We start from the raw sequence: 26,873 nt of genomic DNA on the forward strand, positions 1-26,873 counted from the left end.
AGAGATCAGTTATAGATTTAATCAATCGTGTAATGTTGATGTAAGCCAAAAAACTACCCTTTGGGGTAAGTGATTGTACAAGTGTGATTTTTATGAGAGTCCTGACTTGTAAATGCAAATTTGTCCGCAGGAAGAACTCGGCGAAGAGGAGGAGGAGGAGGAGCAAGAGGAGGAAGCGAGAGAGAGGATGAGAGACGAATTTGCCACGAAATTCGAAGAGGATCTCGCGAAGATGATGGTACGTTGATCAGTATCGGAATTTACTTCGAAAACAACTCATGAAAATATAACTAAACTAAACTAAAACTCTTTCTTATTTGAGATTTCATTCCGTGCAGGTGACGTCATATTTTGCTGTACGATTGTTCTTTCCAATTCTCTACTAGTTGCTGACGATTACCCCTGGCGAGTGCCAGCCGAAAATATTCCGTTTCATGTCAATATCAAAATTCAATTGAGAACATAACTGTGCTGCTTTCTTTACTTTGTGTGGTTTCCTTTTCATCTAGTTCGATTGACAGCAGTAAATACACCAAACCATAAATATGATAATTTTATATAATATACATATTACATTAACGTATTATTTTGTTATACATATTATTGCGTTACACATTTTACAACACATATCTGTATTTATAACTAGGGCTTGACAAAGTTGACTACCTGAGTGATTTGATCCTGAATCAAGGATCAGGGTACGAGTATTCGAGTATGACCTATTGTAACAGTATCAATGATGTTTAAAGTTCAAATATGTACCTTTTATGAGACCACAAAGAATCTAATGCCAGTTCTACATCACATTATAGATTCTTTTGTATTTTTGTCCATACTTATTTCATTGCATTTTGTGACAATGCTGTTGATCCTGACTTCACAGATAATCATTTCTAGTAACGTGGATAGCTTTGTACTACATGTTTCGTATGCTGTGATGCGACCAATCAAGGTTGACAGCCTTCACAGTGAAAAATAGGATCAGAACTACAATTATTGTTTGATAAATGCACCCTTACTGGCCAGGAGCGTATCATTTCAATGCTTGAATAAATCGTCTGTCACTACTCAATCGAGTCATTAGAATGAAGGCTCGATTCAGATCAGTGATTCCCAACCGCGGCTCCTAGCCAGCCTTCTTGCGGTACTCATTGACTTTTTAAAATCACACAAAAATATTAAAAAATCGATTTATAACAAAAAATAAAATTCATATTCAAAAATTACACTTTCTTGGCTTGGAGTCTGGGGTTTATAATTATGATGAGAGGAAAGTTGTGAATAGACTACTACTGTTACATCAATGTTGCTATAACTTTCCAGTTGAACGATCAGCAGCTATAGTTGAGGCAAAGCCAAGCAGCAGATGTCCAGTTCTTCCCGATTTTACTTTATTTTTGTGAACTTTTTATTGAACTTGATCTAAAGTAGTTACAAATGCTATAAAACTGCAGTAGGATAATCAGTCATTTGCTTAAGTTTTGGGTACATTCAAGCTTTTTTTTACACTTAATCAGTGTATTCGTGCGGCTCCAAACGTACTCTGAAATTTGAATTAAGGCTCCGACACCAGAAAAGGTTGGAAACAACTGATTCAGATACTCAAATCATTTTGCCCTGCCATGTTAGTAACATACAGGCTAATATATGAGCGTATGACGCGACGGCTGAGTTGGTGACCCAATGGTTGTATTGCTGGCTACCATTTCATCGAAATTTTTTCTGTTATTGTTGTTAGTAGCTGGCGATTACCCCTGACGAGTGTCAGCCGAAAATATTCGGGTTCATTTCAATATGAATATACTATCCAATTGTATATCGAAGTTATGTACCGCCAAGAACCTCTTTAATTCTATGTCTGTGCGTCTGTTACCTCTCTCTCGTTCAGAGCGTACAAGAGCATCTGGAAGAGAGTTTGATTCCTCGTATCGAAGTCCAAGCCAGCAAAAAGCCCCGGATCGTTCGCTATCTGTTGGAACAGAAAATGAAGCATCTGGTAGAAAACAGAGACAGCCTTTTTGAAAAAGTATTTCCAATCAGCTTGGACCTGGCGCATCGGATGCTTCTGACCGGATACAAGCACCCTAGCTCTTTCGGAAGGTGGGACCCTGTCAAGGTGAGATTGGCTCTGGTCAGAGTTGGACAACTAGAAAATTTTCAGGTTTTCTTACTTGGATTCTAATTAAAATGATAGCTACATGATTTCTCGAATTAGATTAGAATTACAGTACACAAAAACTCAGACTTCGAATATATATTCTCAATTAGAAAGAAATACAATAAAAACCAATTCAGTTGATATCAAACCAGAGTTGATTGCCACAAGCACGAGAATGGCAGATGTCTGTTCAGCAAGCTTGGTTCATTTCGCACGATACTGTTCACCTGTAACATTTGCAGGAAAACCAGAAATTAGGATTAAAATGAGAATCTACAAGCATTTCACAAATCAGATTAGCTGCATTTCACTCCGAATAGTCAAATGGGACAACTTTCTTGTTGTCCTAATCTGGCTCTAACACTAACCCCTGATTCATGGTTTTACAAATCAGTATTCAAGCAGTATTTTTTTGCCTGAAAAACTGAAAACTGTGAAGTAGAACTAGAAGTGTTAAAAATTTAAACCACCAGAGCAGTGGTTTCCAACCTCCAATGCTAATCTGCAAGGCGGCGGCAACCCCAACTTTTTGGTTGGTCACAAAATCAATTTCAATTATAGGGCTATACCTCTTGATTCCATGCTATTATAAATATCAGTGGATATGAATAAGCATTGCTCATCGTCCATACATACTGCACAACAATTTTGCATTATAGCTACAAGATAGAATTTCCCATTCCAAATATTGTGCAATAAAACTTTGCTTCTACTGCTTTGAATTGAACCAAATTTGATATGCAGCGTTTTTAGTCAACCCAATATTTTTATCAAGTAGCCAGTGAAATGTAAGTAAAAATTTAATTTCAGAAATTTGTAATGTGTGTTTTCTCACTTATAAAATCCAAAGAGTCGATAGTGAGTAGGTTTGCCGCGTGTTTTTGTGAAATCGTGAAAACGTGACACATCAATATTAATAAAACTTCCGAATTCCTCGTATTAATGAATACTAGAACATCTTTTGTAATACTGACGAGTGACCACCTCTGTTGCTTCACAGTTGAAAGACAGTGACGACGCCATCCAACCCACTGTGACGCCGTTGAATCCTCTGCACCCAGTGATATATCGACACCACGTCTATTTTCTGTCGTCTCTGGAATCTCGGAGCAAGTTCCTGGCTGACCCGCTGCGTTATGTCCTGCATCAGCCCCCAGCAAAACCAGTGGTCCCCGTGCGACTGGCGGTCGTGGGCCCGCCTAAATCAGGCAAAACTACACGTGAGTGTTTCCCTAATCTAGATTTGGACTAGAAAATTTCGGTTTTTCCAAATTCGATTAGAATTAGAATGATAGCTTCATGGTTTTTATCCAGATTAGACTAGAATTAGAATGATAGATACACAGTTTTTTTCAGAATTAGATTCGAATTATAGTTATGTAGTTTTTCCGAATTAGATTATAAATAGAATTATAGCTATATCGTCTTTCCAAATTAGGTTACAATTAGAATCACTGAATTCGCAAATACTCTTGATATTGAATTCAATTCCGGATTAGAGAGAAAGTTGACTAATGAGAGAGAAATGCTGTTGATCCCTTTCTGATGTAATTTATGAAATGTTTCATTTTCATTTGAATCTAATTTTTGTTTTCCTGTGAATACTACAGGAAACCGGTATGGTGCTGAACGAGCCCAGCTTGCTGTACAGACATTTGCTATTTTCGTGCTTTTTGTCGCAATTCATTCTAACGTGGAATGGAATTAAATCTCCAAGTTTTTACGAATTCTGTCATTGTAATCCTAGTCTAATTTGGAGAACGCTGAAATTTTTTTTAGTTGCTCAACGCTATATGCTAGTATCTACACACATGCTCTGACTTTGTTGAAGATTTTATAACACTGTCGTCATTTCAGTGGCAAACCGATTTGTTCTGGAACACGGAGTGACCCGGATATCAGCCGGTGAAGCGTTACGTCACGTGATCACCAACCAACCAAAGTCAGCGTTGGCAATTCGAATCAACGAACAGCTCTACAAAGGTTGCGTGGTACCGGATACTTTGACCGTGGAAGCAATTGCTACTGTACTCTTGGACACGACTTGTTCTACGAAAGGGTGAGTTTGATGCTGAGTAGGCAAGTAGCCAGCCGGGATACTCGTAGACGAAGAAATAGTTCATGGAGTTTAAGCGATATCTTCACTATGATTATAGTCAAATTTTGTGATAAGATTGTTGATATAGGCTACAATGTTCTTTCAAATCCTCTACTAGTTGCTGACGAGTGTCAGCCGAAGATATTCGGGTTCATTTCAATATCCATATATTATTCAATTGTATATTGAAGTTCTGTACCTCCAAGAAGCTCTTGAAGTAGAAGTAACGATGTGTATTTTACTCAATTACAAATAGACGTAGCAATTTACGAGTAAACGGAATAGAAAGTATTTTTGGCCTAATTTTGACTAAAAAACTGAAAACTGTGTGGCACAAGCAGAAGCAACTTCGTACATTTCTGCTCAACTACAGAAATAGTGATTTCCAAGTAATTTCAAATACAATTACCTATTTTAGGCCTACTTTTGTCTAAAAACTGAAAACTCTGCGGCAGAGGTAGAAGCAACTTTGCATATTTCTGCTCAATCTCAGAAATAGTGATTTCCAAGCAATTTAAAATGAAATTACCTATTTTAGGTCTAGTTTTGACTTAACATGAAACCAATGTAAAAAGTCATTTGTTTTTCCTAAAAACTATTCAATTAGAAGTGAAAGTCGTGTATAAAAACATAACCGAAGTATGTATGTACATTTGCATAGCAACTGTTTAAGTAGAATTGAAGGTAGTCTAAAACATAGCTACTTGAGTAAGCAGCGCACGTAGGCAAAACTTACTTGAGCACTTTGAAAAAGTACAAATAGCTTATTGCTGGCCACCTCTGGTTTGTTGCATTCTTTCCCCACAAACTTATAACAAAACCTTTTCCAGATTTGTGTTCGACGGATTTCCTGCGACCAAGCAACAGGTCGACCTCCTGCACAAGAAGAAAATAGTCCCGGTCCGAATCATAGAACTTGCCATCTCTGGCAAAGACGTGGCCAGACGCGCCACAAAAGACCGGATGTCGCCGGACCGCGTCAACCCTCTTCATGACAGGTTTGTAAATTGGTAAAATCGGTGGTTGTAGTATTTTTATCCGGTCCTGACACGCAAGACACAATGAAATGCGGTCTGGTCATTCTCAGCCTCCTGCGCAGAGTTGGACAATAAGAAAATTTTTCAGTTTTTTAAATTTGATTACTTTTAGAATTATAGCTACACAGTTTTTTTCAAAGTTAGATAAGAATTAGAATTCTTGCATGCGCAAAATCTTGGGAATTGCATTCAATTCCGAGTTAGTAAGATTTACAGTGGATTCCACTTGAACCGGACACTTTGGTTCCACTCATATTTAACCGAATTTAGCATGAAATCAATTGTTGTTTTATGGTATTGCGTAAAGACAGAGAATGCATTAAAAATATGGTACTGTTGTGTAATAAATAAATTGCAGCTTGACTATACATCAGTAATTGGCACCGATCGCATAAAACGCACAAATTATCATTTCAGGATAGTTGTAGTGTACAGTATTTCAATATCAAACGATTCGTCTCTCCTGTTGCATTTTCATGAAAACCAGAAATTAGATTAGGATTAGAATTATAGCTGCCACACTCTACGCAGTTTTTTTTAAATTAGATTAGAATTGGAATTACTGAATCAGATATACTACAAAAATCGAGTTCAGTTAATGTCGAATCGGAGTTGACTCCAATAAGCACTAGAATGACAAATGTCTGCACACCGAGCTTGCCTCACGATATAGTTCTCCTGTAACATTTTCAGGAAGACCAGGAATTGGATCAGAGTTACAATGATAGCATAGAGACATTTCACAGATAAGAGTACCGTCATTTCTCGCTAATTAGTCTAATTAGCCAACTACAGTTATATAGTTTTTCAAGTCTGTTGTGACGTGACTCATATCTCCACAGTGCCGGGGCATTTGCTACAAGACTGGCCGCTTACGACGAAAACATTGGACCCGTTCGTGACTGGTACGAGACCCAGCATCAAAATTGGCTCAATGTCGACGGCATGTTGTCCAAATGGAAGTTGTGGGACGTGGCCATCAACGATGCAAAGAAATCTATCAAGCAGATTCAGGAATATCTCGACAGGATTGCCAGAGGTTCGTGACCCACTAAATGACTATGCTAATAACCTCACTTCTACCAGTCGTAATTGGGCAGTAAAATTTGAAGAAAAAAGTTATTTTTAAACATCCCTAATGCCACGTATCATCCAGTCGCACCTCTGTGTAAAAGTAGCAATTTTCTAAAAATGATATTAATTACACTTCTTGATATTATGTTACCTTATGTATTTCACGGTTCACGAAATTAATAAACTATTTCTCTCTCTTTCTCTAGGAGAAGCAGCCTCGTTGCGTGACCTCTGCATCACCCCTGAAGAGTTCAAGTCCAGATTGAGCGAATTCGGGGAGTACTGCCCGGTGAGCTTGAACACGGCCGGAGAATTCGTGGACTGCTCGAACTCGGCTTCTTTGGAGTACGCGGCGGAGTTCAGATCGAGGTATTACAAGCTCGCGTCTCAGGAGAAGCTCGAGCAGTTTTTGGGTGAGTGTCTGCCTTACTTGCACAAACTAGTGGATTATCATGATGCACAACTAGAACTACTACTACTTACTTGTGAAAAGTCGCAACTAGAACTAGAACTACCCATTTCTCAAAATCTGCAACTAGAAATACTCACTTTTCAAAATGCTCCACTAGAACCAGAACTACTCACTTTCCAAAACTCGCTACTTGAACGAGAACTACCCATTTCTTAAAATCTGCAACTAAAACTAGAAATAGTCTACTCACATTTCAAAATGCCCCACTAAAACTAGAACTACCCGTTTCTTAAAATCTGCAACTAAAACTAGAAATAGTCTGCCCACATTTCAAAATGCCCCACTAGAACTAGAACTACTCACTTTACAAAACTAGCAACTAGAACTGAAGCTGTATATACTTCTGTCTTTCTCCAGCAAACCCTGCGCGATATGTTCCGCCTGACGCCGAAAAAGTGTTGCCACCGAGCGAGCTGCTTCCTAAACGACGTACTAGAAACGAGGTGAAGGCAATGTTTCCGAAACAGATTGAATTGAAAGGATATTGTCCGGTTTCATATCTGGACGGAAAACTCAGGTCGGTAATCGATAACTTCTTGTCCAGTTTCGCACAAATCAGAAATTAAACTACAATTAAAATTAAGGCATAGAAACATTTCAATAATAGATTGAAATTACATTAGTCTCAGACAACTAGAATGATCTAACTGTGGAAGACTGTGAATAGGTCGTATATATATTGTCGCAGGTACGAGGCGCTGATCGAAGGCGACCCTGAACTGGTGGTCGAGTTTCGCGAAAAGCTTTTTGTATTTGAGACGGAAGAAAAGCTGCAGAAATTCATGCGTTTGCCGGAAAAATACTGGGATTTGGAGCTTCCGCATAAATTACCGCCGAAAAAACGACCCATGGAGTGAGTTTGTCCGCTCTCGCTGTGTCTCCCAGAAACCAGAGAAGTTTCAGTTTTTCTCGAGTAGATAAGAATTATAATTATAGTTACACAAGTTCCAAGTTAGATTGATGACTCAGAATCAGTGAATTCACAAAAACTTCCAAATTGAATTCAATCCTGACTAGAAAGAAATACAACAAAAATTAGGTTCAGTTGGTATCAAACCGGAGTTCGTTCTTATAGGGACGAGAATGTCAAACGTCTGTACAACAAGCCGGGCTCGTTTCGAACGATACAGCTCTCCTGTAGCATAATCAGCAAGACCAGAAATTATGCTAGTATTGGGATATCTCACAAATTAAATTACATTTAGATCCGCCGCTTTGCCCTGATTAGTCTAATTATCCAATTACAATTATTGAATTATATGTTAGACCAAGTCTGGTCCAATCTGAACTGACGCTCTTTTAATCAGGGTCACTTCACTCCCCATGCTCGGGTATTTGGAGCAGGGCGCCGCTAACCCTGTGATAAAAGCGCTGACGTCGGTAGGATGCTTCAAACCGAAATTCCCGTTCATTTCCGTCAAAAGGAGTTGCCTCCTCTACATCGCGTACCATCTTAAAGGTAAGTACCGGCGCGCCTGGCTAGAGGCTTATATTCAGAGCAGAGTTTGAGAACTAGAAAAATGTTCAGCTTTTTGCAATCAAATTAGAATTAGAATGATAGTTACAGTTTTTTCTGAATTATGTTACAATTAGAATGACCGGATTCGCAAAAACTCTGAAATAGAATTACATTCCGAATCAGAGGGAAATACAACCAAAATCAAGTTCATTTATAAGCACGAGAAAGGCAAACGTCTGTACAGCAAGCTTGGACAGCCCAAAATTACTTGGATGAAAGTTTTTTTTGTACTTTTGTACTTACTTTGGTTATGTTTTTTGACTTGTTCCACTTCTACTTGGGGCAACTTTCCATCAAAACCATTATTCTGATTTTATATTTTTAGTCAAAATTATGCATATCATACTTACTCTTTACTTACTTGAAAATCGCTAATGCTACTTCCACTTGATTAGCAACGAAGACTAGTTAGATGACAAGTATTGCATTTTCAGCATTCAACCCGAAATCGACAGCGTACGTTCGACAGAAATACAAGCAGAAGCTGGACCAGTTCCAGCAGAATTGCCAGCTTATCAAATATCTCGGGACGAACATGACCCGGCGTTACCGCGACCCCGCGGACCGGCCCATTGACTTTGACCACAAATTGGGACGATTTCTCAGCATGCAGGGCGACCCGCCCGTCGAAGGGTGGATCAGATAACTTGGTTTTGTATTTCAAAGTGTATTTTTTTTAAAGCTGTGTGCATATTTTTACAAGTTCTAGAAATTTACGTCGAACATACTAGAAATGAAATTATAAGTGGCACGGAATGATATTTTGTTGTAATGTGATGATATTTTCTTGTCAAGATTTGCCGGAAAATCCAGTAGATATTAAAGACAGACAGTTGACAGCCTTCGAAAAAGGGTGAACTTCGTCTCATCAGATCGGGGGTTCTCATACTTTTTCAATTGGGTACCCTTTCGTTGGGCATATATGCAAGGCGCACCCCTTGAAAATAATGTGAATCTGAAGTGTACGACTTTCTCTAAAGTATATTTTTCGGATTGGAAGTAGACTTGTACAAATTACCCATCTAGTGAGTTGACCATTTACTATCTTTTTGAGTAGCTCTGGTTCTAGTTGCGAGTTTTGAAAAGTGATTAGTTCTAGTTCTGGTTCTAGTGCATTTTGAACGTCCGGTAGTTTGTAGAAGTCTGATTGGAACCACATAACTGGGTATAAGTAAAGCAGTTGGTCGCCTGAGGAGGGCACTAAATCTTTGCAACGAATTTCTTAAAAGAAGCCTGTCCTATATTTTAACTTGAAGTGGGTTCTTAACCGGTGTTCCCAGGAACCCAAGGGGTCTTTGGGGTACGCATGTGTTGGTACGTCGTGTGCAGTGGCGTACTCATCATCATTGTATCAAAAGTTTTATCAAATCAACACACCAAAGGATTGCGGTATAATGAAACGATGGAAGGGTGCCGAACCGACTCGGAGTAGTCTTTTAATCAGACACCCACCTTGGACTACAGCATGTTAATAAGAGACCTGCGCATTGCGCAGCTGCACACCGGCTTTAAGAAAGAATAACATAAAAGGAAGCGACGAAAATGAATGCTGCATGTCTCGGTAGGCGAGGTCGATATGTCAGGTAGTGGGTAGTGGGTAGGCAATCTTGAGAGCTGACTGGTATTGATTCAGTAGAAATTGCTTGTATTTCGACTTGAATGCGGACATACTCGACGACTGTCGCATAGCCGGCGAGATATTGTTCCACACTACAGGTCCGGCATACATGATAGACCAATGCTAGTCAGCCCTCAGGATTACCGGACCACGACCTAACATCGATTCCGCCTTCCACCGCACGCCACCTCATTTTGTCGCTTGCCTTTTATATTCTCTGCTTCACTTTTCATTCAGTGTGCATGCCTCTTCTTTATTACATCGCCTAGGCCAAGGTGGATGTCTGATCTCAAATACTGCTCCAAGTCGTTTCGACACCTTCCTATCTTTTCATTGTATCGTGGTTTTGTGGTGTTTTGAAATGATGAAAATATTAATAAAACTGACCGATTGACGCGTTTTCTTGTATTCGGTCCTGATCATTCGGCAGTTGTTCTTCGAGAACGCGCGTGCGTTGTAGTTGTGCAATTTTGATTACGAGATGAAGCAGTCGTTGAAATTTGTGGGGCCACAATGGAGCTGATACATAAACTTGGCAATTTCTAGCTACTCAGGTCGCAGGGGATCGAACTCGAAATCCCGTCCTTCTGAAATGTCAGTTCTATCTCCAATATTGATAAGTTCATTTGGAATTAAGCTAGTATCGCGCTGTTGCGTTGTGGCCGAAAAATACCATGACACTCTCCATACGTGAAGCCTCTCATTTCTGAACCGGAACAGCAGAAGTCAAATAGTAAGCCTAGAATACCTACTTTTTTACTTACTCGGAAATCGCATGTCTGCCTGTGAGCTATAAGAAATCGATCAATATTCCCGTTCGAGCAGTCGCTGACTCCGACTCCCTACCACCAGGCCGTTATATCACGGAAATTGTCGATATTACATTACCTGTAATGGCCGACATCGATATTTATTTAAAAGTGCGATAACGATTCGATATTATCGACCAATTGTAATCGGCTAGGATTCCTATTACATTCTCCTGAATAGACACAACCCACAACATTTCAGAATAGATAAGCTTTGTATTCAGCAACACGTTTACAAACTATCACAACACTGCATTTGCGAACCCACGCGTAAATTAACATCAACACATTATCGTGAATAGTGTCTTGCGAAATTTGCTAACACCCTAGCGATCCATAAAATGCACACAATGTAATGCAACGAAATAGGGAAAGTGCTCTTTGAATAAGTACCAAAGATAATAATATTCGAAAAACAGGATAGAAAGTTGAAAACATTTCATATTGGTTCCGTATAGTGTGAGTCCCGGCAGTAACCATTACAGGGTTGCTCAAAAGCAACTTTGATTTCCAAATTTCACAAGTTAGTTGATAAAATGTTTAGGTTAGCTAAAGACGCTTCACACCAAATTTGGTTTGATTCCAATCCGGAAAAGCAAAGCTATTTGAGTCGAAGCTTCGAATTCATTAGTAAAATAAAACTTTTTTCTTAAAATTTTATTGGTTGCTCACGAAATTGTATACATCAAAAAATAAAGTTGGGACAATTCCGATCGGTAGAAGCGAAATTATTTGAGTCGAAAATTTTGAATTTGAAAAAAAAAAGTATTTAATTCTATTATTATCAATGGTAGAATTACCAACCGTATTTTTTCAAACCGAAAATTTTTTCACCCACTAACTAATATGTTACGCACCGTTTTTCAGAAAACCATTTAAATTTGAAAAGATGCAAGATTTCATGCTGTAATAGCTTTGCCTCTGTATGCTAGAATTTTATCAACAAGCTAGCAAAATTGAAAAAAAAAAGTAATTATTGATCAACCTTTGAAACCAAGCACAGTTTCGTTTAAACTCGTAGGAGTGGTAGAGGCAGTCATTTGCATAACAAATTTTGTTGCTGTTTATCACTACCCTACAGTTAATATTTGTACAAGACCTGAGAGTTGAGCGATAATTGGGCTAAATTTTGTACTAAAATTTGGGGGAACGCGAAGACAAAAAGTGAGAACCACTGTCCTAGATCAAATCTACTTAATGAAACTAATTACTCTAGCATCAGGTCGAGGTTTGGAATGTGTCGGGAATTGCTACTTCTACTTCTGAGTAGAAATGCACGGTCTTACCTTAAATTCTATTCGAGAGGCAATGCTGTCTATTTTAACCTCTCCAATTAGCTGTATGCTGATGTTTACACACCAAATTTCAATCTTATACACGGCACAATAATAAAAACGATTAATAGATGAACTGAGCAAAATCAAATAACACTTATTATGACTTTGAATTAACCAACGGCGTAATTCGAGACGAATGTTGATGGAATTTTAACTTCAAAAACCGACTGTCATTGTCCGAGTCAAATTTTTGTACTCGATTTGTGCCCTGGCCCAAAAAGATGGAGCGGAATATTCTTACGCACTAAAAATAAAAAACTTCAGTTGACCACTCCAGTATCATTATTCACGCCAGCCAAACAACGTTCTAGTTGTTCGGCAACTAATTTCTGTAGGTGCGCAATTAGAATTAAAACTAGAACTATTCATCATTTAAAATGCGCAACTTCAAGCGCTCGCTTTTCAAAATCTACAACTAGAACTAGAACTACTCAAAAAACTAACGAGATTGGAAGTTTGTAGAAGTCTGATGCTTACATTCGAGGAGTGACAAAATTAAAATGTTCTTCATCCTTGTGAGAAATACCGTATAACAGAATGTCACGACACAATTTACATGGAAACCAGCAGAAAATACAGTTCTAAAAGATAATTTGACGGCGTAATATAAGCTCGGCCGTTTTGCATCATTATTCTTGACAAACAGGCACTAAAAGGTCGAAAAAATCGATAAAAACCAAAATTCTATCGGAAACCGCGTTGACAATATGTCGGAAGTGACTCCCTGGAGACCGAGTCCTTTTTCAGCGATCTTCTGCGAATCAAACAGAAGATTTCACATTGAGTCTTTTCTGATTTGTTTCTGAAAAATCACAAAAATACACTGAAAACCATGGGCGCTCTATTCCATAAAGGCTTTTATTTACTGGCAGCTGTTGCGTACTCTACCAACGTTTCAAACCGAATTACACCCAGACCGAATTTACTTTTATGTGTTTTGGCCATCTTTCGCCCTTAAGCTACGACTACATTGTGTTTGAAGAGCTTCTTGGAGGTACAGAACTTCAAAATATAGTATATTGATATTGAAATGAACACGAATATTTTCGGCTGACACTCGTCAGCGACTAGTAGAGAATCGGAAAGAACATTGCATATCAACAATCGCATCACCAAATATGACGTCACCGGCATGAAATTTCGAAATATATATTCAATTCAGTCTAAATTCTATCCAATCGCATATTGTATTTGCAATCAGGGTAAAAACTAGGACTGCCCACAATGACGCAAGCAGTCAAATCTGAATCGAGCATTAATTTTACCGATTCGAATCGAGTCTTGTGAGATAATTTTTTGAGTACCTACTGAACTGACACGCTCCTTACCACTCAGAGTTATTTCGCTGCATGCGAAACATGTAGAACATGTTGGTGGAAATCACATATCTGTGAAATTGTGATCAACTCACAGCAATGAAATGGTTGTGCGAAATGGCATTATCTTATTTCTAGTCACGTTTATTAACTTCTCACATCATGGGGTCCTCAGTGATATTTGAGTATTTTTTTAGTTCAATCCAAATTTTTCGACTGTTAATAAGTTTGCTTCTACAGGTTGGAATTGAGCCAAACTTGGCGTGCAGCGTTTTTTTTCAACCCAACAATTTTATAGAATAGTCAGTCAAATACTAGGGTTGTTCAGAAAATTCCACCTATTATTCAATTACACTGATACCGACCAGTTTCCACTTGATAATATCCATCCATTCCGTCTGCTCCTCCTCTGAGTTTGCATAGAAGTACCAGGTCCGATCGGGAAAGTCCAGCTGGAAGCAATTCTTTTTGCCGAGCTCGTCACACTTTACGCAGCCCTGACAGTCGAGAAGGTTCAGCGTCTTGATGGGTTTTTCTTTCTGAAATAGATAAGATATAAAAAGATGTAGAATGTTTCATTTCATTCTCTACTAGTAGCTCATGATTACCCCTGACGAATCCCAGCCGAAAATATCCGAGTTTTAATCAATGTCAAAATATTATTTAATTGTGTATTGAAAATCTGTACCTTCGAGAAGCTCTTCAAAGAGATAGAAATCGATTACTGAATAGATGGATTAGGAGGCATCAGGAGTGGGAAAACTGTGGCTCGCAAGAAGAGTTATAAAATCAGATTAAACTTTTCCTTGGTACATTTCGTCATGATATTTGGACGTTATAATGGTGGTAATGTGCAAAACAAATGTTTGAGACAATAGTAAATGATATTGCTGTCATCACAGAAGAACACAAATAAATCATTTGGGGACAGTAAGCCATTCGCTGAAGCGCATTTAAAGGTAACGTGTTTATGACGCTGTCAGAGCTGTGGGTTTTGAAGATGAACCAAAATTGCAATGGCTTTTCACGGATTCATATTTCCATCCTGTTCTAAGACTTGGCACAAGATATACTGTCATCCAGGGTTGTAATGACTCGACTACAGTCCGATTTTTTGGTGACTCGACTTGAGTCGATTTGTGTATTGACTCGACTTGTACTGGAGTCACTGTACCTGACTCGAACCAAGTCATACGACTCGAGACCAGGACGGCCAAGACAGATATTACATTGTAACTTCAAAGAATAGTAAAGTCACCACATGATTGGTCCTGATACTTGGTAAATAGGGCCTGAAACTGTTAGGACTGAGAAGAATTACGGCATTATGAATGTGAGCCATTCTATATCACTCGAGCAGAGTTGCAAAAAGTGGGTCGAACTCAAACTGAACACAATGACTCGGACTCGACCCTCTACTCACTGACTTGACTCGGCGGTGAATTGAAAATGACTCAACTCGAGTCAAAATTATAAAAGTGACATTGACTTGTGACTCGGAACCTTGTGACTTGGTTACATCCCTTATTCGAACAAATTGCTCATAAAACCTCGTTCATATAACTGACACGTGTGCGTTTTCATCATAGCAATATTTGGTTACTTTCAAGTACCATAATGTATCTCCAAGTCTCCGGTTACAATATAATTCAAGAAAAGACAGCGTTTTGGCTTCCAATGCGGATTTGACTATAGTGCGACCCGCGAATGGATTCCGATGTTGAATGCGGACCTCGAGCTAAAAAGTTTGCCCCCCCCCCTGGGATATTTACTCGAAGCAGTTGATCAGAACATTTGACAATAGGGTTGTTCAAAAATAAGTTTTTTCTTCAAATTTCACAAATTTGCCGTTATTCCAACCCGCCTGACTTGGACTAATTAATTTTAGTGAAATGCCTGTATTCTGGTAGGCTGCTTTGTTACAGACCATACACCATACATTTGTAATTTTGCTGGTTAATGAATGATGTAGAAAGTCCGAAAATGTACCTTTTATTCGACCACAAACATTACAATTCTAGTTCTACATCCCAATAAAGATATTTTGTATTTTTCAACCATACCTATTTCATTTGCACTTTGTGACAATGCTGTGGGTTGATCACCACTTCACTCATATGTCATTTCTAGTAACGTGCGTAGTACTACATGTTTGTATACTGTCGTGCGACCAATTGTACAGCCTTCCACAGTGAAAATTAGTATCGGAACTATAATTATTATCGTTGGAGCGCGTAAATTGACTAATTGAATGCCAGTAGCTAACTCGAAAAATCATCCCTCACTACTAGGCTCGGGTCATCGCGCGCAGACCTACTGAAAAGTATACAAATATTATATCGCTGATCATGTCTGCTGTAAGACATAATTACTTTCAGGGAATTTCCCACATTTAGCAGATCATTAAGCCTTCATTAAACACTTCTATCAGCCAAGCCCACAATCTGCAAACACACACCTGAAAAGCACTACTCACATTTCTATCCGAGTAATAGCTGAGGTCATATTTGGAAAGGACAAACCATCTCGTTTTCCAATTCTTGACAACCCAGCCTTGTTTGGTGAGGAAGCCTTCTTTGCTGGCGAGCTAGAAAACAAATGCGAAATAAAATCATTTGAAGTAGATTCGGCCTGATGCAGACATGGACAACTAAAAAATTCCAGTATTCAAAATGAAATGCTGCATGCAGGTATTGTAATTACAATCTAATTCGTGAAATGTTTCTACGGTCCCTTTTGAATTCGAATCTAATTTATGGTTTTCCTGAAAATGTTACAGAAGTGTATGGTGTGAAACGCGCCAAGTAAGTCGCAATTGAATTCAATTTTGAAGTTTTTGCAAATTCGGCCATTCTAATTCTAATCTAATTTGAAAAAATGTGAGGCCATAATTCAAACTTGAAAAAAAACTGTATCTACAATTCAAGTTCTAGTCTAATTTGGGAAAAAATCTGTAACAATCATTCTAATTGCAGTCTAATTTGAAAATAAAACGTGTAGGTATAGTGGCAATTCTAATCTAATTGCAAAAACACACAACTATGTAGCTCTAATTCTAATGTAATTTGAAAAAAATGTGGGTAGCTATAATTGTAATTCTAATCTAATTTCAAAAACACAACTGTTAAGCTATAACTCAGTCTAATTTAGGAAAAATCTGAGCAGCTAAAATTCTTTTTTCAATCTAATAACCAAAAGCTGAATACTTTCCAGTCACCCAACTCTGGCTATGCATTGCGTGCGATTGATTTCGAGCACTGCATTGGGAATTTCCATGAAAGTGGTGTGACAGCATTAGGAGTCATGATTGCTATTCCACTACAATGCTTGCTGTACAATTTTCACATGACTCACACCGAATTCACAACAGGAGGTCTGTTTTGGACTACAAACATGGCGATGGTACTCTTGAAGGTGCAGAACTTTGATATACAATTGAATACAGCCTAGCACATTACAAATGATTGGGTTTTAAAATCCACACTTAACTAAAGGTAAATGAACTGGATTTTATTCAGAAGCAATTCATTCATTTTTATGTTATTGGAATCGGATCGGTTTTCCACGTGAACATGAGTACGAGTTTGAAATGGGAGAGGCTTCAACCCCCAAAACTCTGCTGTTAGTAATGATGACTCTGAGCTACCAATGGCTGCAAGAATATCACACAACAGATATCACAATTCACACCAAACCACGGCACGAGTTTTCTAGTTGTTTGGCAACTAAATATTTTTTCAATGTGCAACTAGAACTGGAACTACTCAGTTTCAAAATTAGCAACTAGAACTAGAACCACTCTTTTCAAAATCCGCATTTCGAACTAGAACTAGGCTACTCACTTTTTAAAATGTGTATCTATAACTGAACTTATCAAAGTTCTAGAACTATTCACTTTTCAAAATCAGCAACTAAAACTAGAACAACTCGCATATCGAAATCGGCATCTAGAACTAGAAGTAGAACTACTACTTTTCAAAATTAGCGAACTAGAACTAGAGCTAATCACTTTTCAAAACTTACATATCTAGAACTAGAACTAATCGCTTTTCAAAATCCGCATCTAGAACCAGAAGTAGAACTACTCACTTTACAAAATCCGCACTAGAACTAGAAATAGACTTACTCAACAAAAAAACGGTAGGCAACTTAGTTGACTGTAAACCAACTAGATCAGTAGTTTGTACTTGTAAGGCCGATCGAAAATTACATTCATATAAAAAAAGACCGGTATATTTTCGGCTGACTCTCGTCACATTAACAATCTACGTACCGAAGTAGCTCTGGTTGAATACTTGAGGTCGTCTTCTGTGGCTCCGCTGCGTACTGTAGACTGCAGGACTATGTCTTCGTAATTGTCGGGTTCCTCCACCAGACGCGGGTAAGGGAACCTCAGAAGCACGAGTGTTCCTAACGCAACAGGCTTGCAGATTAGCAAATTTCCAATTTCAATTTCAAAATTAATTGGAGTGAAAGTGGAGAGCAGAAAAGTACTGAGGTAAATCATATCAAAAAGTAGATTCGGTCGATTGATTGTTGCTTACACTTGTATCGAGTAGAAATTTACAATGTTACTTCAACTTTTACCAAAAAATTTTGATTTTTCCAGGCAAAACCAGGCCTTGAATATTTACATTTTTAGTGACTTTCAATTCCTCACTTACTCTTGTACTTGAGCAGAAATTCACACATTTACCGGCAAAACCAAGCCTAGACTATTTACTTTTTTACTTACTCAGAAATCGTTACTTCTGCTGAGTAGAAATTTAGGACGTTACTATCACAGTTTTCAGTTCCAGGTTCATTCCAATATGTATATACTATTCAATTGTATTTTGAAACTGCGTACCTCTAAGAAGCTCTTCAAATAGAATTGAGGATCTTTGTATGCCGACAATCATAATCACAAACTATGAAGTCGCAGGAACAAAGAAATCGAACAGTCGAGGCGAATAGATGGCTTAGATCATTGAACAGAAATTTACCATTGAATAATACAGTCATATTGAAGAGCTTCTCGGAGATACAGAAATTCAATATAGAGTTGAATATTATGTAGCCTACTGATATTGAAATAAACCAGAATATTTCCGGATGACATTCGTCAGAGGTAATTTTCAGCAACTAGTAGAGAATTGTAAAGAACATTGAATATCAACAATCGTATCACGTGACATATTTAATGATCCGATTGTTGATATACGATGTCGAAAATATTCGGGTTTGTTTCAATATCAGTAGGCCTATATTATTCACATATAAGAACGGGTAACTCACCAGAAGTACCACCTAGTAGAGGTTGGTTCGCGAAATGTGTGATGAGTGAATCGAGGGAATCAAACTCTGTGATACCAAACTTATAAATCTGGTTTGTTTGCGTGATCTGAAAGTGCTTCACTGAATCTTTGCTCCTGAAATAACAGCAATATACCCGTCAGACAAATAAAGATGAGATGACAGAATACATAAGCAAATTAACAACTGACTATACGCCAGCAACTTACCAACTGTGAATCTGGATATTCAACTTGCTACTAGTATTTTGAATTAGTTCTAGTTTCAGTTTTTGTTGAACATTGTAAAAATATTTAGTTGTAAACCAACAAAAAAACATCTCTCCTCATTATCGTGAATTGTGAAACCAGTGTTAGTTGTGTGATGTTTTTGCAGCCCATTGCTAGCTCAGAGTCATCACTAGTAACAGTCGCTTAGCCAGGGGGTGGGTTAAAGGGTTAAAACCCAAACCCATTTTCAACTCATAATCTCCATATTTCTTAGCTCATTTCCAATTCAGTAATTCGTATTATCAGTTATTAGTTGGTTGTATTTTAGTTACAGTTCCTGTTGCGAGTTTTCATAAGTACGTAGGCCTAGTTGTAGTTCTGCATTTTGAAAAGTGGGTAGTTTTGAAAACTGATTAGTCCTAGCTCTACTTCTAGTTGCGAGTTTTGAAAGGTGAGTAGTTCTAGTTCTCTGCTGCTGGTTGCAAGTTGCAAGTTTTTAAACGTGAGTAGTATTAGTTCTGCATTTTGGAAAGTGGGTAGTTGTAGTTCTATTGCTAGTTGCGAACTTGAGAAGTTCGTTTTCTAGTGGCGAATGTTGAAAATCTACCAGTGAGTCTGAACAGAACAATGTATACATTTCCCTTATTGCTTTTGGTAATACTGCTTTACTGGATTTTGCATAATATGTTATACCCTATTACATTTGTATGACTGTTCATAAGGATTGTTCAAAAATTATTTTTTTTCACCGGATTCCCGGGTTCACTGATGAAATTGTTAGGTTGCCTCAAAAATGCTGCACATTAAATTTGGCTCAATTCCAAATTGCAGAAGCCGCACCAGAGTCAATTAGAATTTTTGGATTGAAAAAAATGAAAAAATTTCAAATTATACTGGCGACCCCATGAAATTGTAAAGAAGTCTACAAAAAACGACGCAAAAGAAATTTGACGCAATTCCAACCAGTAGAAGCAAAGTTTTTAGGTTTGTCATCAATAATTCTGGGATTATTCAATGATATTTTTGCAAATCCAACACTTTCAACTGCAATAACTTCGCTTCCACCAGTTGTAAGCATGAGAAAAAATTGTTCTGCAACGTTATTTTAGGCAACTTAACAATTTCATGGGGTTACCAGCAAAATTTGATTTTTTTATAAATTTTAATTCTGCTGGCTGGAATTGAGCCAAATTTGGTGTGGCAACCTAACAATTTAATCAGTGAATCGCCAGTATCCGTGAAAAAGAGTTATTTTTTATTAAACAACCCAGCTGTACATTATTTCATGGCGTGTTATGAGGCAGGGCTTCGGAGCAGCCGTAAATTTGCATTGCTCCAGCTCCGGCTCCGGAGCTTTCTTCTATCATACAATAGCTCCGGCTCCAGCTCCGGAGCCGCATTATTACCACTGCTCCGGCTCCAGCTCCGGCTCTGAAAATTATCGAAGGTGTCTGTCTATATCAGGGGTGGGTAACCCACGGCCTCCGGGCCATATGTGGATTTTGATGACTAAAATATCAGTTCCGGAGCATTGGCAGCCAGGGTCCAGTCACATTTTTAGTAAATCGTCTTACATTCTAATAAACTAAAAGAGTAAGTAAAATTTTTCTTCACGCTTCGCACGTTCAATTGTCACACGATTTCTTTCTTTGTATCCGACATGGGTGTCGCCGTGCCGGCTTGTGACGTCATAATGAATACTTGGCAATTGTCGAGAACATCACAGTTGCACTAGAACGCACTTTACTCCATGCCATTGCGATTATATTATTCAACTGTAACTGTAGTACGAGCAATATGGGCGGATATCACGACATCATCAATAGAAATTCGATTTGTACCAAATTGTTCAATTGGCCAGTGGCTTGACGTTCGGTACTGGTGCACTCGTTACCAGTCCATTTGGTGTCGATCAAGCTTATCGGAATATAATATTTTCATGTTTAAACGAATCGGATAATCGAATCAAACACTGCGCCATGCGCATTGCGCCATGCCCATAACAAATTAAACTATGCAGTAAGTACATTGCACAATGCACATTTACAAGTTACAGTGCGTGATAATCCTGGAATACTAGAGTATCAAGCAGACATCAAGAATGAATTTACGAAACGGATGATTACAAATTGGAAATCGCGATTCAAATCAGTATTTTTTCTCCAATATAAAATACCATGGGGTCCTGACATCGCATTGAGTAGCTCGCAACGCGACAATTGTTTGCTGAGTGTAACGGCGTTTTGGGCTACTCCTCTACCATCCCATATTTACGCTCGAAAATTCTCACTGGAGTGAATGATGATCATGCGCGGTAATGAATTCCAATTCGCATGTAAAATTGCAGACACAATAACACTGTCCAATTTCGCGGCGTGATTAAAGAACTATCACGAAAGAACGAGTATTTGCTCATCCGATTCATAGCAACGATGAGATGGAATTTCTCGGCTCGTGCTCGTCATATCTACATGTGCAACGAAATCACGTTTTTATCCTCTCTCCCATTTCGCATAATACACAGTGATCATTATTTTCGAACCGTACAATTGACCAACAAGGTTGTGCTGGTGATGAAATTGCGGGTATTCCGAATACCCACAATATTCACAGGCATATTTAGCATACCGAGGTTCGGCACTCATGTATGAAAATTGAACATTGAACATATGACTGCTCTGCTGTTAAATCCTAAGGAACATATGGTTAGTCGGAAAAGGTAGCGCCGAAGAGGAAAAGATTCTTAATTTCGCGATGGCCTGCTGTTGAATTATCCGAACTCAGCAGATATGGTTGTAGCATATATAATAGCATCTTATGAAATACGTCGGAGCCGGAGCTACCCCTCAAATAACTGGCTCCAGCTCCGGCTCCGGCTCCAGCTCCGGTAAAAATGCACGGCTCCGGGGCTCCGGGCTCCGGCTCCGGCTCCAAAGCCCTGTTATGAGGAACTGAACAAATTTTAAACATTAGCAACTGAACCTTCGCTACAAAATAGTCAAGTAGCACTTATATAGGCCATTGACAAGAAACAACACAATTCCAAAGCGCATCAGCAAAATAATTATGTTCCGAAAATCACGAACCTGACAGAGAGTGAATAGGAACCATTTTCTTTTCCGTCGCGAAGCAAGTAACTGCCTTCCATTCCGTTGGCCATCAGGAGAGCTTCCGCGATATGGCGTGTGATATTGCCATGGTACCAGCTAGAAAGAGATACATGGTACGATGGTGGGTGCTCGATTGATAGATTAATTAGGTACACGTTACTTCCAAGGTTGGGCACAATTGATTTGAGTACTCCAATCTGGATCAATTATGAATGCTAACGTTTCGGACCTAACTGCAGGAGATGTTCTTTTTGAGCACTGAAATGATATGCCCCTAGCTTTTACGAGTTGATTTGTCAACTAGAATTATAATTTTGCTAGAATATTGTGAGCAGATGACTTGATGACATTATCGTTGAATCCTTGGCCACCATTTCACTGAATTATTATCTCTCATTTTGGAAATAGACTTCACTCAGTGTTTCTGTTACTGATAATCCAGAAGAGCTTCTTGGAGGTGCAGAACTTGACAATTGAATTCAATGAACCAGAATGTTTTCGACTGACACTCATCAGCAACTAGCAGAGAATAGGAAAGAACATTGTACACCAACGTCATATTTTGTGATACGATAGTTGATATACATATTCTTTCCAATTCTCTACGAGTTGCTGACGATTACCCGGCTGACAAGTGTCAGTCGAAAACATTCTGGTTCATTTCAATATCAATACTATTCATTGATTATTCTGAATTGACGAAAATAATCAACACGTCAGAAGGTCTCGCATAAAACAGTTTCAATTCGAGCACCGCTCATTATGACATCATACTTCGTGAGAATGAATTGCAAAATCAAGATATGCACCTTTCACACAACAGCGATGAAAACAATGTCGGTAACACTAATCAACATCAGGGGGGCATAACTGGTCCATAACTATGACACAGCATTCCAAGAATACCTTTGCTGCTGATAACACTCAAATCATTAATCACAATGAACCAGAACTGCTAAAAAAACAGTAGAGAGTTGACGTGTCAACTAACCAGCCGGCAAGTCTGTGAGAGATATCATAACAATGCTCACTTGACAGATTGCAGCGAAGGTCCCAGGGTTACATTTTCATACTTCCTGATAGTAGTCCGTTTTGCAGGAATTGGTGCTCCAGGCGGAGATGCCATTGTATATATCCAAACACAGTTCCGACAATAGAATCAAAATCTAGTGTTTTCCAAAATTAAACAAAGCTGTAATGTAACTTAAATAAATCTAGCACCAATACAAGACATATACTAGTCGACAGAAATACATTCTTGCAAATAACAAGTACCTTGATTGATTCAGTCTTTATGGAGATAAAATGCCACAACTTAGAACATGTTATGTTTATTATGGTAACAATCATTTTTTCTGTTTTCAGCAAATCACCGATTGTAACTGCCCCAACCATGCAATCCTACAACTGGAGATACTCTTGGCACTAGAAATAAGGATTATCATGAGGAATTAGCTTGTAACCTTTCCAGGACTGACATAATAACATCCTTCAAAAAAAATATCAATATCTTAGAAGAAATGGTAGCTTTAATACATTGTTGTTTCGCAATGATCCAGTAAAAGCAGACTAGGCAGTGTAGACTGTATAGAGCAATGCAACTAGAATATCACTCACTATTGGCACTAACATATCCAGAAAATAGCACAATGATTTCTCAAACGGACACAAACTATATTGCAGATGCCTCGGAAGCGTCTGTTGGAGTTGTTCAAAAACAACTTTGTTTCAAATTTGACTGGCTAGTTGATAAATTTGTAAGTTTGGTGACAAATTTGGGTCAATTCCAGCCTGAAGCTATTAGACTTGAAAAATTTTGAAATATTTTAAAAATATTGAGAAAACTTTTATTGGCTACCCAAGGAAATTATTGAGTGGGTTAAAAAAACACAGCACATTGAATTTGGGTCAATTCCAACATATAGAAGCTGTTAGAGTCGGAAATTTTCAATTTATGAAAAAATAGTGCTTATGTTGACAAATTCTTCGAATATTAAGCCCAGAGCTACCCACCGTAAATACTAATATTTCAAATCCAAAATGTTGAACACCAATAACTCCGCTTCTGCTGGTTTGAATTAAGCCAAATTTGCTGTGCATCGTTTTTAGACAACTCAACAATTACATGGCTTATCCAGGGAGTTTGAATAAAAATTGCAATTTTTTTATTAAATGAATTTAAAATTTCCAACTGTAATTGATTCTACAGGTTGAAATTGGGTCAAATTTTGTGTGTGGCGCCAGCGTAACAATCTCATCAACTAGCCTCTACTATTTCAAGAAAAAAGTTATTTCGAACAATCCGACCGTTCACAAAGTCAACATGAGTGCAGATTTAAATTCTAACTCCGTAAAATTCACTTCAACCTTATCATCCAATACATAACGAAAAATACCGCAAGTGCAAACAAGAACAAGTAACAATACAGCTTTCCATATCCGTGTCTCGATATTCCTTTCAAACGACCCATGGTTTGACTCAAAAATCCACCGACTTTGTCCATATCATTGTCCATTCCGGCTAGTTCCTTATTATGGAGGCGTACTTCTTCTCCGATATCGATTGTGATTCTTTTCAAGGCCGATACTTTCTGATTAAGTTCATCTTCGAGTAAGTCGTTCTCTTCGCCGTAAACAGCTCGTTGTCCACCGCCGCGTCTCATTCTAGCGCAAGACTTATGCAAAAACTAAAGAAAATTGGAAATTATTACTAGGCTTGGACAAAATCAAGTACGACACAGCACTGTTAAGGATATGGAAAGTTCAAATATCTAGATACTGCCTTTTATACGCGACCGCAAAGAATATACTGCCAGTTGAAGAGCTTCCTGGAAGTACAGAACTTCAACAAACAATTGAATAGTATATTCATATTGAAATGAATATATGAATATACAATTTAATTGTATAATGCTAGTTGCATAAAAAATCGAAAAGAGTTACTAAAAGTTACAGAGTAGGCCTATTTAGAAAGCTGCCGTAAGTTGTAAAAAAAAGTTGCAAAAGCTTGCCCTACTAATTAGTAACAGGCTTACTGTACGAGTCTAAAGAGACAATTACTTGCCATTAGACCTCAAATAATAGATTAGATTTGGGTGACGATATAGGCCAGGCGTGGGCATACTTTCGAGCCGGCAGGCCGCATCTGAATCCATTCGCGGACCGCACTATATAAAATTGGGATTATAAACCAAAACGCAATATTGGTTATATAGTGAGGACATGGAGATGATATATATGCTTATCTGAAACAATCCAAACATTGCTTTGATGATATCGTACACGCGTCAGAAACAGTGGCGAGATTTCATAGGCTGGTCGACCTCAAAAACCAATTTTTCGAAACTATAGAGATGAAAGTCGGTGGTCCTGATTCTTAGAACAGGATTGATATTTAAATCTGTGAGCAGCGATCTGTTCATAGATTTACTAATTCCAGTTATGGTTCAGTTCCAGGACACACAATGCTGACAGCATCATAACCATGTTAGCTTCAAACACGCTTCTCTACAATGTGTAGATAAAATATAACTAGCCTAATTCTACGCATGCAGAGAACGAATCTGCCTAAGACACGCGCGAATCGTTTTTATAAGCACATCACTGAAATAATTAAAATGGGAGTGGCCTGAAATCACACTCGTGATCCGAATTGTGTCAATCTCGTTTAGGATTTCTGTGATGTTTAGCAGTTGAAACCTTTCAGACTGCGTGGACCTTGAGATCGGGCTGTCGCACCATAAATTAAACATACAAACGATATAGGAAGTATTTACCTTAAAACAGTGGCTCTCAAACTTATGATTGTAAAATATTCACCCCCCCCCCCTTATCGTCATATCACAAATGCTAGCAAACCTAACGGATGGAAGGTTATGACTGTGAATGAGAGATTTTAAATATGAAATTCGGACTAAATACAGAGCAATAAATATGAATAAAATGTAAATCGCACAGAACACGGAAAAATTTCAGTTGAGCTCAGTGTTACGCCTCCTTTCAGATGCTTTCACGCCCCCAAGGGGGTGCACCCCTCAGTAAGAGAATCACTGCCTTAGACTTATCATGGTGACATGTACTTAGAAAGTTTAAATTAAGTCCCTGCAATAATTCGATCTTTAGTAAGCATTTTATCAATATTTTTAATATATTCCTTTGGAGTCTCGCGGGCCGCACAGAACGGTGTGGACGGCCGCATGCGGCCCGCGGGCCGTAGTTTGCCCACCCCTGATATAGGCTGTGGTTCATCAAAATATACATTTCCTACAATATTTCATGTTCGCATCATTGACTTGATCATAGAGTGTATTCTGATAAATAGAATACCACATTTTTCCTTTCATAACTACACATTTTTACGCCAAGCTGGTAGTTTGATTGCCTGACTGCACCAAGTGATTTTGACACCTTCCTATATTTCCATTGTATTGCAATCTTGCAGCATGTGTATAATCGATGATGATCCAAATGAGCGAATTATCATGTGGGCGGGTAAGCTTCCTGTAGGCAAATCACACAAAGTGAAATACTGTTCATTGGTGAAAGTATTGTTCCATTACTATTATTTGCCTGAACTTGCTACGTTATTAATAGATGATATCATCATTAAATACACTTCTTAATTCACCCACAACAACGTATTTAGGGGTTGAAAACAGGCTGCGGTTGACTTGACACTTACGTTACCTATCCAATCCAAGGATACATTATCAATTTTTAATTATTTCCCAAATTTTATGACAAAATAAACTCGCAGTTTGATTGATTTTACCGGGTAGTTTCGACTACTATTTTGATTTCACTGTTGACTATGGTATTACA

General features: G+C 38.3%; 3 protein-coding genes across 4 annotated transcripts in view; 1 reads left to right on the forward strand and 2 right to left on the reverse strand.

Moving 5' to 3' along the window:
* The window catches only part of LOC145452558 (adenylate kinase 9-like), a 32,079-nt gene extending 22,960 nt beyond the window's left edge, over window positions 1-9,119 (forward strand). For both annotated transcript variants that reach the window (XM_080330727.1, XM_080330726.1), the window contains exons 23-33: window positions 131-238; window positions 1,889-2,116; window positions 3,159-3,378; window positions 4,016-4,217; window positions 5,087-5,254; window positions 6,136-6,332; window positions 6,574-6,780; window positions 7,197-7,356; window positions 7,528-7,692; window positions 8,147-8,298; window positions 8,793-9,119. In XM_080330727.1, coding sequence (XP_080186853.1) covers window positions 131-238; window positions 1,889-2,116; window positions 3,159-3,378; window positions 4,016-4,217; window positions 5,087-5,254; window positions 6,136-6,332; window positions 6,574-6,780; window positions 7,197-7,356; window positions 7,528-7,692; window positions 8,147-8,298; window positions 8,793-9,004 — 2,019 coding nt within the window. In that variant the 3' untranslated portion in view covers window positions 9,005-9,119. The remainder of the gene's footprint in view (window positions 1-130; window positions 239-1,888; window positions 2,117-3,158; window positions 3,379-4,015; window positions 4,218-5,086; window positions 5,255-6,135; window positions 6,333-6,573; window positions 6,781-7,196; window positions 7,357-7,527; window positions 7,693-8,146; window positions 8,299-8,792) is intronic.
* Window positions 9,120-10,981: 1,862 nt separating this feature from the next.
* On the reverse strand, window positions 10,982-23,226 carry LOC145452559 (dual adapter for phosphotyrosine and 3-phosphotyrosine and 3-phosphoinositide-like). The gene is made up of 7 exons (XM_080330728.1): window positions 23,084-23,226; window positions 22,029-22,148; window positions 18,716-18,849; window positions 17,712-17,848; window positions 15,915-16,025; window positions 13,804-13,977; window positions 10,982-12,924 (listed from the first exon to the last, which is right to left on the reverse strand). The coding sequence occupies exons 1-7, from the start codon at window positions 23,176-23,178 to the stop codon at window positions 12,898-12,900; spliced, it is 798 nt and encodes a 265-aa protein (XP_080186854.1). The 5' UTR covers window positions 23,179-23,226; the 3' UTR covers window positions 10,982-12,897.
* An 18-nt stretch (window positions 23,227-23,244) lies between these two features.
* Window positions 23,245-25,867, reverse strand: LOC145452561 (BET1 homolog). The gene has a single exon (XM_080330729.1). It carries the CDS (start codon window positions 24,713-24,715, stop codon window positions 24,410-24,412), a length of 306 nt encoding a protein of 101 aa, XP_080186855.1. The 5' UTR covers window positions 24,716-25,867; the 3' UTR covers window positions 23,245-24,409.
* Window positions 25,868-26,873: the final 1,006 nt, after the last annotated feature.

Source organism: Botryllus schlosseri, chromosome 12 (assembly GCF_051294905.1).
Source record: "Botryllus schlosseri isolate E-star chromosome 12, Bs_hap1, whole genome shotgun sequence".
NCBI lineage: Eukaryota > Metazoa > Chordata > Ascidiacea > Stolidobranchia > Styelidae > Botryllus > Botryllus schlosseri.